Raw genomic sequence first — 15152 nt, forward strand, 5'->3', positions numbered from 1 at the left:
GGGACCTAAGCGCCCACGGAAATGACGTAGTCACTGCTAGTCGCATGATGTGGCAAAATGCAAAAAAAAGGAGCCGGGGGGAGGAAAGGCAGGAGGCTGGAGAAAGTGATGAGTCCAAAAAAGTAGTCCCTTCGAATCCCTAATTTACCCTCGTGGCGCAGCAGTAAGCGAGGCCCTCGGCGCAGTGCGCCCCGAATTCCTGCGCCCCACTGCACCGCGGCTCTCCGTGGAGGGGTACATAAGGCGGAGGGAGTGAGGTGACTTGGGCGGAGTTCTGTCGTCGGGATCCCTCCGCAGGGCTCAGCCGTTTCCGGAGTCTGCGCTGCGCCCGGTTCCGCCATTGCGGCTCTCCCGGACCCTGGAGCCTCCGCCCCCGACCCGAGCTCTTTCGTCTGCCTGCCAGTTTCCTGCGTCCCCGGAGAGTATCTTGCTGAGCCCAACCTCCCCCCCTCCCCCTTCTCCTCCTCTCCCTTGGAGAGCCCGGGCAGCCACTGCCCCGCAGCCCCAGTGACAGGAGGAGACCATACACCCCGACAGCGCCATGGCCCAGATTCTGCCAATTCGTTTTCAGGAGCATCTCCAGGTGCGGCCGGGCCCGGGCGGGTGAGGGCTGTGGAGAGGGTGATAGGAAAGGAGAAGCTGGAGTCTGGGCCCAAGTAGAAAAAGCAGGATCGGAGGGGGGTGGGTATTGGTGTTTGGGGTAGATGGAGGAGGGGGGCGCTATCTTGGAAAGCTTAAGAGTTAACGATGTGGGGCTTGGATAGAAAGGACGAGAGTCGGGGTGCGAAGGGCAGCGAAGCCAGGCCTGGGTTCGAGGGCCTCTATTTTCACTTCCTGGGTGGTAAGAACTGCGCATTCTAACTCCCTCCCCTTTGGCCGTTTTATTCAGTTCATTCATTTGGGTAGATTGGGCGGGGAGGTGGGGGGGGTCAATTCTCCCGCGTTTCTTCCAGACCAGGGATTTTCATCCCCTAGGCCAGTGCAGAGCTGTCACCTCCCATTGCTCTTCTCTTCCCTTTCCCCCATCGTGTCTGCACCCAGCAGTTGTGGGGCGGGTGGGCTGGGGAGGAGCAACCTTTTTTCTTCCTCCCTCTGCGGCTCTCAGCTGGGAAAGGCACCTTCCCCTGGGGGTGGGGGGAACGGCGGCGACTTGCCTCTTGCCTTCCCCGAGGCAGTTGGAACAGAAGGTCACTGAAGGAACAGAAGGAGAATAGAATGGGGGAACATATTTGTCAGGGCGGTGTCAGTCTCAGTGAGCGGGGTCAAGGTCCCTCGGGGTACTCGTCTTTTTTTCCTCATTTCTCTGGGGACGGTGCAGCTTTTATCCCCTCTTTTGTTTTAAGTGGTAGGGAAGAGTTATCCAGAGGTTATCTTGGGGTTTGCTGGAGTGTAGCAGGTAGTCATGGGCTTGGTGTAAGTACCTCCCTCAGGATTGCTTGGAATTGAACCTAGCCCCGGAGATAGAGCACACCTGCTTTTGAGATATGCAAAGTTATTTGGTCTGTAATTGGCTTCCTTTTAGTAGGTTCTAGAGTTCTTTCCCATGGTGCATTTTCCTGTAGGCAACATACTGTCTTATCTGGCAGTGTGCCCGTGGCGGGCCGAGGCAGATGATCTTTGGAGGGCTTGACTGAATTAAGCCTCTTCCGAGCTTCTGATTTTCGTAGTTCACCAAGCTGGTTTTACTTTGGTTGCATCTTAATTTGCTTTCTTCCCAAATACTTCCTTAAAGAGCCCTGCCTCATCTCAATCTTCTGAAGGCCTAAATTCATAATGGTAAAAGATGTTGCGGTTTGACATGACATTGTTAGTGACCTACTGGACACCATTGAAGGCTGTTTTATTGACTTTCTCCAGTTGATAAACAAAAGATTCTTTTTAATAAAAAGGTTGAATATGAATATTTAGGCTATCAGTAACATAACCTTATGTTTCTTTACAGGTATTAATCTTTGCACGAGCAAGAAATTTTTTTCCTTTATGTCTTAAAATTTATTGAATAATAAATCTAAAAAAATAAGTAAAATGGTCATCTGTGGTTTTCAGATAACTCACCTGAAGTAATGGAACACTTAAAGGTTAAAAAAAATCTTAAGTGACAGAGTGGACACAGAAGTTACTGTTTTTGCTCAATTCAAAATGCTGTGGTTATTTCTGCTAGAGTGAGATGTAAATGAATATAGAGGTTTAGGAAAATAATATTTTTGAGTGTGAGGGGGAAAAAGCTCCTCACTTAGAGTGTTTCTGAAATATAATCTTTCTGCAGAGAAATGTTTGTAAATTATAAACAGAAGCAGGTATAGTTGCTAGTTACAAGGCAGAGGTATCTCCCGTTAGTAAACTTACTTTCTTGACTAGTGGTGGTTTGGGCAGTAACTTTTCATTTCTATTAAAGAGGAGACAAGAATTGTTAAATGTTCCCAAAGATTGGAATCCAGCCTTGTCACTAATTGAAGACAGATTTAATACGGGTCTGATTTCTGAGTTTCTGCAAATACTCAAGTGAAACCATTTCCTTCTGAAATAATTTGAAGATTTGAGTATAAAGCAGCTTTGCAAGTGTATTTGAAGAATTCAGTCATTTTTTGGTAGTAATATGCCACGCCTAAAGTTAAGATTGCTAGTGTGACTGTATACTCCAGCTGATAATGATTAATTGTGCAAAGAGCCCCAGTCATTAACCTCTTCCAGAATATCCCCTCACTTCTCATTTTTATCCCTTTTTTAAAAGTCAATAGGGATTATTTTAATTGGTATCTCAGGTCTTTATCTGAGTCCTGCCAGTTTGCTAAGTAGCAGAAAACTTTCTGAAACACTTAGGATAAAAATTGGGAACAAGAATGAGGAACTTGAGTGTAGAGTTAGCTTTTGTGAAAGTTTTCTAAAGGTGAACTGTAAATTTGTTTTTAACTATTATGGCCAACTGAAGTACCTGTCATCAAGGCTTGGAACTACCTCAAATGAATGTTAATATTTTAAGTTAGGAAGTTTTTTGCTTTTTGTTTTTTGGTTTTTTTTGGATGTTTAGGCTGATAGTCAACAGATGAGTGCCTATTTGAGCAAGAGATTACTAGAGTTGCAGATTCTAAAAAAATTCCTGGACTACACATAAAATGTTGCAGTTCTCAATTCTTGGCACATTAAGTTTCTTTATGCTGATTGGCACATTCTGCTGTATTCCCAGGTTCTTGGGTTCTCCCCACCCTTTTCTTTTACCTTTGATCCATAAATGCAGGCATGGAATATGTTGTGAATTGAATGGTAGGGGTTCTTGCTATGGCTATTTTGACTTGTAAAGAGAAAGCAGTGCTCAGTATTACTGTGATATGCTGTATGTGTAACTGTACTGCCTGGAGAGGCATACTGCCTGGAATTCTGCTACAGTCTAACCTGGGAATGGCTTCCAAGGTTAAGATGTATCATGTTTTTCAGAATTTTCCTAATGTCAGTTGATACTCAGCTTAAAGAGGTGTGGCTAATTCTAGTGAATATGCTTTCACTCTGTTTAGGAAATAATTTAAGACCTGGAACTGTGTGTGTGTGTGTGTGTGTGTGTGTGTGTGTGTGTGTGTGTGTGTGTGTGTGTGTATAGAACCACCGTCATTTTCATTTTAGTATGTGCAGTACATGATTTTAGAAACCATACCGTATGATATTTGAATTATATTTAATAATATGTTTTTCCTGTCACTGTTACTCATGTGTTTTTTTCCTTTTGAGAGTTACTGTCCAATAGAACTTTCTTCTGGGGCGCCTGAGTGGCTTAGTCAGTGAAGCATCCGACTTTTGATTTTGGCTCAGGTCATGATCTCAGGGTCGTGAGATGGAGCTCCACTTTGGGCTTCACACATGGCATGGAGCCTACTTAAGATTCTTCCCTTAAAAAAAAAATTCCATGGTGAATATTTATACTAGCTACTTAGGGATATTGAAATGTGGCTTGTGTGACTGAGGAACTTTTAAAATTAGTTTAAATGTAAATGGCCCCATGAGGCTATTGTCTGTGACATTGGACTGCACGACTACAGGCCATACTGATGGATTTTGTAAGAGTGAAGATTTTATCTGACCATCCATATTTACATTTTATTAACTAAAATTAAAACATTATTTGAAAGTGTTAGTTGAAAAAAAGTGTTGAATCCTGCTGTCTCTTTTGGGACATGGTGGTGAAGAACAATGACTAGTGAATGAAGGGAACAGCCGACTTCTAGTGAGAGCCTGTTTTTCCCTATGACTGTGGCTTCGTGTTTTCAGGTGTTCACTTAATCCCACCAGACATGCTTATTAAATAGTTAAAGTGAAACTCCACCCAAGGGAACACTGTCAGAATAGGATTTGATCCTGGGTCTTCAGACACAGAATATTTCAAGGAAATAGAATGGCCTTAAGAGGAGAAGTTATACAGTATCCTATTGTGCTGTTTTCTGTTGGACTTTGCTCCGAGAATGTTACAATTTGACCCAGAATGTTATAATTTCAATATGAAAGGAGTATAAAATTTTCAAATGAGATATTTTACATTCCTTTTTTGGGGTACTGGTTTTTCAAAATCTGATGTGTATTTTACACTTAGAGCACATCTCAGTTCAGATCCTATTTTCATTGGAAATATTTGATCTGTGTTTAACTTTTATAATATTTACAGTTGAAAAAGCACATTTGCATATCTAGGTTATTCCAGACATACGTAAGTTTTCCATAATTGAATCAATTATCAGTTACTATTTAGTTTTAATTATTTTAAATTTTAAAATCAGTCACAGTAACCATATTTCAAGTGCTCAGTATCACATGTGGTTTGTGAAATGTGGCTCCAGTATTGAAGAACACAAGGTTAAGACTCTTTTTCTCAGTAATATAGGCTTACCGCCTCACAAAGTTACTGTAAAGGTCTGAGATCATGTATTCCGAAGTACCTGGTGTAGCACTTTAGGAACATTAATTGTTTAGCTATATAATTTTTGTCTAGTACATTTTATTCATGTATCTCACAACCAGTGACACAGTATTTTATTTGTAGACCTAGATTTTTATGGTTTATAAATATTTGATACCTAAGATTTGAGTACTTATCAGCAACTGTGTTAGACTAGGGACAAAGTGGTGAACAATACGGACTATAGCTTGCATTGATTAGTTGGCAAAGGCTGTCCACTTATAATTGCAACCATGGATGATATTCAGTGTTTGATGCTGTGCAGGACTTAATACAAATATTCATATGATACAAAACTGATCCCCCTCTGGAACTGTGCCCAAAAGAAATTTTTTTTAAAGATTTCATTTATTTATTAGAGCACAAGCAGGGGGAGCAGCAGAGGGAGAGGGAAAAGCGGGTTTCCTGCTGAGCAAGGAGCCCGATGTGGGGCTCGATCCCAGGACCCCGGGATCATGATCCGAGTCAAAGGCAGACGCTTAACTGACTGAGCCACCCAGGCGCCCCGAGAAAGAAATCTTTAAATTACTTTTTTATTATATCCCAATAAAATACCCACCTGGAATGCTAGTCAGACCTTTGCTGGTGTTATATATGTCCTCGTATAAGATGGTAGTGTTAAAGTGAATATTCTCACTTAGATGGGAAATGAGTTCATAACTAATATTTCCATCCTTTATATTAGAATGAGGTTATTTCTCTAAATTTATTTACATATAAACCATGCTAAAGCTACTTCACAAATCAACTTGTAAACCATAGCAAAGTTTATAGCTCTAGATGTTTTTCCCCCCTTGGCCAAGTGCCTGTGGCTAATGCTCTTAACCTGAAGGGATGGCAGGAGGGTTGGATCTGAATGCATTATACAAAACCCATCAGTCAGACTTGGATTTTCTGTCTCCTTTTTGTGTGTGTGTTATGAGAGACATAATTTATTTTGTCCTTACTTAAAGGGAATAACTATTCATCAAATCTTAATTGTCCTGACATCTATAATATCAAAATTAATTGATCATTATAGCTTTTTGAGTACCTACTGTTGTGTCAAGAACACTGCTAAATATTCTGTGTTCATGATCTATAATTAGCAAGAAAATCCTGTCAGGTAGGTAGGGTTAGCCTTATTTTGCACATGAGGAAACTGAAGTTAACTTCTAGAGTCACATAGCTAGTGAGTGGGTGGTCAGACTTTAATGCTTAGTCTTTCTGCATTGTGGCACATTGCCTCATTTGGTGAGTGATCTATATAATTTGAACTGCAAAATATAGCACTTTGCCATCCGTGTTGTGGTGTTCTTTGTACACATTCTACCAGTGGTTTGTTTCTAGGTCAATAGTTTTTTGGTTTTTTTTTTTTTTTTAAAGATTTTATTTATTTATTAGAGATAGAATGGGGGTGGGGAGTGTCAGGCAGAGGAGCCAGACACGGGGCTTGATCCCAGGACCCTGAGATCATGACCTGAGCCAAAGGCAGGTGCTTAACTGAGTGAGCCACCCAGGCACTCCTCAATAGTTTTTATATTTTTATATTAGGGGAAAAGTAGGGGCCAGTGAACCAACATTTGATTTTCTATGCTTTAAATGGTTGGATGATGTTTTTAAAGGGCTTTATTCAAGTTCCCACTAGAAAATTGTGCAGAATGATTGGGATCAGGTTAACTTGTAATGAGTATTATCTTTATCCCTCTCATAAAGCTGAGCTTCTCAAACATGTCTGGAGTTTTTCTTTTCTTTTTTTTTTTTTTTAAAGATTTTATTTATTTATTTGAGAGAGAGAGCACACGAGAGGCGGGAGGGTCAGAGAGAGAAGCGGACTCCCTGCCGAGAAGGGAGCCCGATGTGGGACTTGATCCCAGGACTCCAGGATCATGACCTGAGCCGAAGGCAGTTGCTTAACCAACTGAGCCACCCAGGCGCCCCTGGAGTTTTTCTTAATGACGAGAGTGAATGTGTTCCAGTCTGAAGCCACCTACGAAAGCAGGAAATCTCTATTTTACTGTATTATTTATGTTTTTGTGTTTATACTAATATAAAACTTGAACTCTAGGAAAACAATGGTGCTTGAGGTGGGGGAGAAGGAAAGTGGGAGTTGAACAGGTTTGCTCAGTGTGACTAGCATAACCATAGAGGGGAAAAATGGTTACAAACTTGTAGGGTTGTGCTTCCTGTTCTGAATCATTGGGTAAATAAGGACTTTAAGTTCTGAACTAAAGCCGGTTTTAAACCTTATTTCTGAAAGAGTAGGGATTGAGTACATTGAAACCATTTTGCCACATTAAAAAATTTAAATTCTGTGTGTGATTGTAGAAGATGTCTCAGATGTTTAATCTGAACTCTATCTTTTTTATCTTTTTTCAACTTCCTCATTTATGAAGTTAAAATACTAATTTTTGGCAATTGTGAAGTTAGACTGCGGTATGTGTGTTTATAGTGTAAGACTTAGCTTATAGAGACGCTCAAATGTTAGTTCTTAGCCCTATGCTAGAGGGGAGTCTCCCTTTATCCAGTAGAGTAGAACATACATGCCAAGCTAAAGGAGAAAACTACCATCTATCCAGTTATTGAAGCCAAGCTCTTGAAGTTACACCAGATTCTTTCCTTTTATTGTCTACATCCAGTCCATTTCTGGAGTAGGAAAAGGAAGAACTCTAATAGTGATGTACACTGGGGTCCTAGGGATTGCAGTTTCCGATGACCTTGATCTGTGTCTATATCTATATAGGTAATTTTGTTTGTTTTAAACAACACAGATTTATTAAAGTTTTGGAGGACAGAGGCTGAAATGAATCCCATAGGGGAAAACGGTTTTGGCGGGGTTGTATTCTTCCTGGAGGCTCTGGAGCAGAAGCCATTTGATGACTCCCATCTACTATAATGTGAGAATCAGAGTAGATGAAAATGGGAATTGGGTTGAGAGTTGCCTTCATCTGTTTCTGAATAGCTGAGAAAGAGGACTTAAAAACCACCATTGTGGACACAGTGAGGCCAGAACTATCCATGTATGCTCAGTTTAGCAAACAACTGACTTTAGATCACTCTCCTTATTTGAGGATGAATAATTAGGGGGAAAAAAAAAACCCATAGGGAGAACATGGTTTGCAAATTTCATTTTCATGTCTTTCCCCACTCTGCAATACTGTATATTCCTCCCTTTGAACCTTGGAAATCCAAGGTAATTTGCTTTTTTACCATAAAATATTCTCCAAGAAAGTTTCCTTTTTATATATATTCTTTTAAATGGGTTCCTCTTTTTCTTTTTTTAAGATTTTATTTATTTATTAGAGAACGAGTAGGGAGGGGCAGAGGGAGGGGGACAAGCAGATTCCCTGCTGAGTGGGAAGCCCGACTCCGGACTCTATCCCAGGACCCTGAGATCGTGACCTGAGCCGAAGGCGGACGCTTAACTGAGCCACCCAGGCACCCCAAGCGTTTCCTTATGTTAAAAGCCTTACCAAGTCTGCACATTTATTGAGCCCTCTTACAATTCTTTTTTTTTTTTTTTTAAAGAATTTATTTATTTATTTGACAGAGACACAACGAGAGAGGGAACACAAGCAGGGGGAGTGGGAGAGGGAGAAGCAGGCCTCCCGCCCGATGCAGGGCTCGATCCCAGGACCCTGGGACCATGACCTGAGCCGAAGGCAGACGCTTAACGACTGAGCCACCCAGGCGCCCCTCACCATTCTGTTTTGAATACTACAACACTGTTCATTGAAGGCTTTCATAGGCTTGAAATCTGGATTGATAAGAGGTAAATGTAGCATATCTAATAATTATTGTTCTCTGGCCTCACAATTATAACTGTTGGATGTGGTAAGGAAACATTTTAAACATCCCTCAAAAACCCGATCTGTTAGGGGTATATTTCTGGAGATCATAATCCAAAAACAAGTGGAAAAAACAGCTCTTCTAATATGCAAATGGAAATTTTAGGCAGGTTGTAAAATTTCCATGACTGTTCCATAATGGATTTTTTTTTAAAAAGCACTTCAATGGAATGGAGATGACTTTCCAGTGCTAATGAAAACACTGATGTAAAAAAAGTGCATATGAAGAGTTAAGATGATTTCTGAAATGTAAAGAGTAGAAAAACATTTTCAGGTAAATTATTTTATAATTTTATTTATTTTTATAAGTAGGCTCCATGCCCAATGTGGGGCTTGAACTCATGACCCTAAGATCAAGAGTCATCTGCTCTACTAACTGCCAAGTGCCCCTGTAAATTATTTTATAATTTTAAATGTCTTTATAAACTAAGTCAAATGACTACTTGAACTATGTATTAAGCATATCTAATCCCTAAGAATTTATATTAACAGGGCCAAAGTTCTTTTAAAATTGAGATAAAGTTCATATAACTTAAAATTAACCATTTTATTTTATTTTTAAAGAATTTTATTTTCTTTAAGATTTATTTATTTGATAGAGACGGTGAGAGAGGGAATACAAGCAAGGGGAGTAGGAGAGGGAGAAGCAGGCTTCCCGCTGAGCAGGGAGCCTGATGCAGGGCTCGATCCCAGGACCCTGGGATCATGACCTGAGCCTAAGGCAGACGCTTAACAACTGAGCCACCCAGGTGCCCCAAAATTAACCATTTTAAAGTGAACAGTTTAATGGTATTTAATACATTCACAGTGTTGTGCAACCATCACCTGTATCTAGTTCCAAAACATTTTCATTGCTCCAAAAGGAAACCCCAAATTCATTAAGCAGTATCTCATTCCCACCCCCCTCCTATCCCCTGCAGCCTCTAACAGGCTCTCTCCTTATGGATTTACCAATCAGTGGAATCATATAGTAAGTGACCTTTTTTGTCTTTTACTAAGCGTAATGTTTGAAGTTTGTCCATGTTGCAGTATGTCTGCATACTTCATTCCTTAATGGCTGAATAGATACACTACATTTTATTTGTCCTTTCATTAGTTGATGGACATTTGGGTTCTTTCCACCCATTGGCTATTATAAATGAATGGTACTGCTATGAACATTAAAGGTTTTTTTTGAATACCTGTTTTCAGTTCTTTTGGATATATACATAGGAGTGGAATTGCCAGGTCCTATGGTTTAGAACTGTTCTAATTATTTGAGGGATTGTCCAACTGTTTTTCATAGCAGCTGCACCATTTTATATCCCCACCAGCAATGTATGAGAGTTCCAGTTTTTCCACATTCTGATACTAGTCAAAAGTTTTTTTGGGTGTCCAGGGAATAGTTTACTTGCTAAAATGAATACCCTATTTGGGCACATAGGGTATTTTTAGTTCTGTTCTCTCCCGTTTGTAGCTTTGTCCTCCCTTAAATTGTGTGTCTGCTTCAGATTGTATTTCCATTTCTTCTGAGACATTGTGTATACTCCCACATATATCTGGGCTAAGCATGCATCCTTGTAACCTCAAGGCACCCTTGTAATTGCTATGTGCTTGTTACACGCTGAATAGAGGAGGCCATAGCATATTCACTGTAGAATTCTCTGTATTAGTGTAGTGTCTGGCTACAGTAGCTGCTCATTAATTGTTTAAATGTGTGATTATTGGGAAAAAATACCATAAAACTAGGAAGAGATCTGAGGAAATAAGAGTTTTTTTTCTACTGGAACTGGAAGAAAACTTAAAACTGTTGGCATCATCTATGGCATATAAAAAAAACTTGATCTAATATGAATAGAAAGACCCATGGAGGTAAAAGGCTGCAGTAATAGAACATATACAGAAACAGTTGATCCCGGACACAGCAGAATTGCCCCTGTAGAAATCAGCAATGTGGAAGATTAACTTGAATTTTTTGAAGATTTTGAACTTAGAAAGAAATCACAGAATTGAAAGAAGAGGCGTGACAGAATAGGTTACAAATCTAAGAACTATAGAAACAAAAATAATTAGAATGGAAGCTTTTTTCAGACAATGGAAGAAAATGTAACTGATACGAAGGAAGAAGCAAGATTGAAAGTGTTCAGTGTTTGAGACAGGCCTGGGGAAGTTTTAGTACCATGAATTTAAAAACAAAAAATCTGCAAGCATCCAGAGCATACCCTCTCCCTGATCAAAAATCAAGGTAGTCTTACATTTTTAACCCTGAATGTCAGACAGTGAAGCAGTATCTATAGAGTTTGGAGATGGTAAGTTTTTTTCCACTTTTTATAAGACATGAGGTACAGGGGGCGCCTGGGTGGCTGTTGTTAAGTGTCTGCCTTCAGTTCAGGTCATGATCCCAGGGTCCTGGGATCGAGCTCCGCATCGGCTTCCCTGCTCAGCGGGAAGTCAGCTGAGCCTCCCTCCCACTCCCCCTGCTTGTATTCCCTCTCTTGCTATGTCTCTCTCTGTCAAATAAATAAAATCTTAAAAAAAAAAAAAAAAAAACAAAGGACATGAGGAACAAATTGTACACTCAAAACCCTCTGAGCCTAAAACCCGTTATTTTCCCTATACATTGTTACCTTAGTAGTAATGACAGATTTGTAGCTTAACACAAAGTAAGTAAAGAAAGGCAGTTTCACACAAAACTTAAATAGTGGGTTATAAAATATTGAGTTGATGTTAAGTTGCCAAATAATAGATGCTCAGTAGATATTAGAAAATAAATCCTGGTCATTTAGTCATTTTAATGTTTCAGACTCCCTGAATTTGTTAATATTAAATGATTTTCAGAAAGCTTGTAACTCTTATTGCTGAGTGTTAATTCATTCACTCTGTTGAACTTGGAATTTTTGGTATTTAGGTTCACAAGGAAATATTTCAGTGACTCAAATGTAAAAAAAGTGATACTGGTCTTGTAACTTGTAGCACCTACATGCTGATCATGCTTTAAATGATTGCTCCAACTAGAAAAATGAGCAGTAACGGCATAATGTCTGATTTCCTAGCAGGTCTGTCAGTATAGGGTGGAAAAAGACCTGAATATGTGCAACAGTAGCAGTAGTAATCACTGGGCTCCCACTTAAAAATACATTTTGGGAAGTTGTGTCATAGAATGAAGTTTCTTTGTAACCTTTACAGTTTTAATAGTAAGGAAACTGACAAGATGTTGTAGTTACTTATACCAGGAAACCAAGTCTTTGGTGTCTGCCTAGGGACATTCAGATCATCGTTTGAAATTTTTTATGTTAAGTCAGCACTAAGTATTTATTATAATCTTGAACCCTCAAAGTAACACTCATTTCTAGTTCTTTGAAAAGAATATTTGGACATCCAAACTGACCCTTCGCCCACATCCCTACCTCTAACACACATACGTACACACCTGTAATTAGTCAGGCATGACTTTGGTAGCGTCCACTTGTTTTGTGCCAGCCGAATGGCACTTACGCAGTAAAGGGCATAACTTTGGAGAGTGCATGATTTGGGGCGTAAACATTTCTTTATATTCCCCTGCAGCCTGAACAAAATCAGTGTGTGACATTTCATCTAATCATTGGAATATTTTTTTAAGAATGAGTCAAATTTAAAGTTTTTTAATCTTCCAGTCAGTAGTTGACTATAAGGAGGAAAAATGCTCTTTGAGTTTCCTGGTAATTTGCCAAAGCTGATAGTCTTACAGTCCAACTGTGGTTCCTTCTTGAATGTAGTACTTAATTTTGGAGTGAGCGACCAGAGTCTAATTCTCCTAAGAGACAGTGATTACCTCAAAAGCTAATGTGCTGTAGAAGCAAAGGGTCAGCAAGAGTTAAAGGCATTTTTACTTGCTTGAAATGTGTGGAGCACACAAAACGATGGCCAGTATCCTGTTGATGGAAGAACTAAAGGAATCCTGCATTCTCAGCATTTTTCTTCATTTCCTGTAGAAGACAGCAACTGCAGCTTTTATTTGACATTCTGCTGGTTTCATAGCTAGTTTCAAGGGCTTGATGAAGTGACTGCTGTCAGCATTTTTTTGTCACTGTGATTGATACTAGGTGAAGGTAGAGGATGTTGAGGGACTTTTAAAGGAAATTATGCTGAGTGAAATACTTGGGATAGGAAGTTAACCAAATCTTTAGGCACTTAACTTCAGAGTAACTGCATTGAGTAATATCCAAGTATCAGCAGGTCTTTCTCAAATTGTTGACTTTCTAACTCTAGTGGTAACACCTATTAAGTCTGTATCAAGATACAAGATTCATTTACAGAAAAGGTAAATGAAATACGGCTATATACATAGACCACTTACAGAATAGTCCTGTCTGAAATGTAGTAGCTCATACATACTTCCTTTCCATTCTAACTCTTCAGATGAAACAAGGAGGAAGGATCTGGAAAGTGTAAAGCCAAGCACTAATTGTGAAACATAAGTTCTTAGTAATGCTGTCATAAACACAAGTTTTAAGGTATTTTGATTTTCAGCTGATACAGCTGGTAAATGAGTTCTGTTCTGAGTTTACTAGTCATTCAATAGGAAGCAATCTCCCTGAGTATGATTGTAAAGAAGGCTGTTTGCAGTGAATGTTCCTATTTGATCAAATGTGACAATTGCTGGCTTAAAGCAAGACTAATATTCCTTTAATTATAAGATGTTTGTAGGCACAAACAATTGTGATTGATTGCGGAGACAGAGACTGAGCTCACAGAGTCTCCTCTTTAGTCCAAGAATTGGGCATTGAAAAATAGCATAGTTTTACTTGGTTGTATTGTCTTCTGCTACTATTTTCCTTTTTTAATGTATACTCTTGGGTTACATATATCAATAGTCCATTTGGTCCCTTTAACAATATTTTCATAGGTTGATCACTAATGTATTCTAACAAGGTGCTGACTCACCATTACTGGGTTCCTGATTCCTTGTTACATGGATGTATTCCTAAGCTGTCTTTAGTAATGTGTTTTGTTTTAAAGATTTTATTTATTTGTTTGACAGAGAGCGAGACAGAGAGGGAACACAGCAGGGGGAGTGGGAGAGGGAGAAGCAGGCTTCCCATGGAGTAGGGAGCCCAGTGCGGGGCTCGATCCCAGGGATCATGACCTGAGCCACCCAGGCGCCCATAACATGTGTTTTGAACAAAGCAAATTGGCCCACCCTAGGTTTATGTAATGTTAGTAGCATGAAATCAGAGTCAAATCTCTTTTGGAATAATATATGTTATGATGTCATAGTCCCTGAGGTAGATAATTGTAAAATGATAGAAATCCAAAAAACAGAGTGCTTATGTGGCCCCACAGTGCTTGATATGTGCTAACTCATGTTAACCTTTCATGTAGCACTTACCCATGCTTTGCTCGCCCTCAAGCAAGGATGGACACTTCCTCTTTTCTGTTTGCCACACATATAATCAAATCAAGTATAGTTTTTAAAACCAGGACCCAAAAAACAAAGCTTTTAAAGCATTAAAAACTTATGAATCCTTAACTTAGATTTCTGAATCTAAAATTGCTGAAGTTAAAATTTTTTTTACCATATTTTGATTTTAATACAATCTCTTTCACACTTATAGTTTTTTAAATTAGGGATTCATCATACAGATGTGTACTCTTTCTCCAAAAGCTTCATGATATTGAGAAATTGAGGCAGTGGTAGTTTACCCAGCATAGAGACAGGCCTCTCCTTTTTCAAGTTCTTTGAAGAGATGGCATCTTGCTACATCTGCATATTCTCAGTCTTTTATAACCCTGGGCTTTCCCTATTTGAAAGTCTAGTGATTTCTTGAGGGGAAAGAGGCACCCAGATTGAGGAGTTTTTCTTGGGTTCTCACTTCTGCTAGTATTGAACTTTGCAGATTTTTCACCCCCAAGCCTCCTGTAGCTATCTGGACTCTGAAACTTGAAAGTTCTACTTTTTCCTGCTTCTCCTTGTCTTGTTTGAAATTCTTGTGTAACTTTACCAACTGTCTTTCATATTTTGCCAGAATTTAATGTTAAAGAAGTTTTCCTTTTCTCTTTGTTAAACTCCCAAGAAAACGTCTGAAAACAATGCTCTTGGTTAGACTGCAATGATGGAAATGTTGTATGTTTTATGCTTTCCAATACAGTAGTCACATGTGACTGTTGAGTACTTGAACTATGACTAGTGTGACTGAGGAACTGAATATTAAATTTTATTTACTTAAAATTGAATAGCTGCATGTGACCAGTGGCCACTATTTTGGATAGTATTAAGTGCAGCAAACCTCTTAGTTCTGATTGGGCAGACATCCAGTGCACAACTCCTTTACAGAGCATAACTCTTACACTTGAATTATATCACTCTTTGGTTTATCATCTTTACCTTTTGAAAGTTGTATCCTTCCTTCTTGCCCTACAGGTAAATT

General features: G+C 39.4%; 1 protein-coding gene across 1 annotated transcript in view; it reads left to right on the plus strand.

Moving 5' to 3' along the window:
- The first annotated feature begins 308 nt into the window (after positions 1 to 308).
- Positions 309 to 15152, plus strand: part of CLTC (clathrin heavy chain) — a 60201-nt gene continuing 45357 nt past the window's right edge. Inside the window, exon 1 of the mRNA XM_028109036.2 lies at positions 309 to 583. Coding sequence (XP_027964837.1) covers positions 542 to 583 — 42 coding nt within the window. The 5' untranslated portion in view covers positions 309 to 541. The remainder of the gene's footprint in view (positions 584 to 15152) is intronic.

The sequence above is a fragment of the Eumetopias jubatus genome, unplaced genomic scaffold (assembly GCF_037043125.1).
Source record: "Eumetopias jubatus isolate StellerSeaLion01/CBP00866 unplaced genomic scaffold, mEumJub1_p1.0 scaffold_10, whole genome shotgun sequence".
NCBI classification, from domain to species: Eukaryota; Metazoa; Chordata; class Mammalia; order Carnivora; family Otariidae; genus Eumetopias; species Eumetopias jubatus.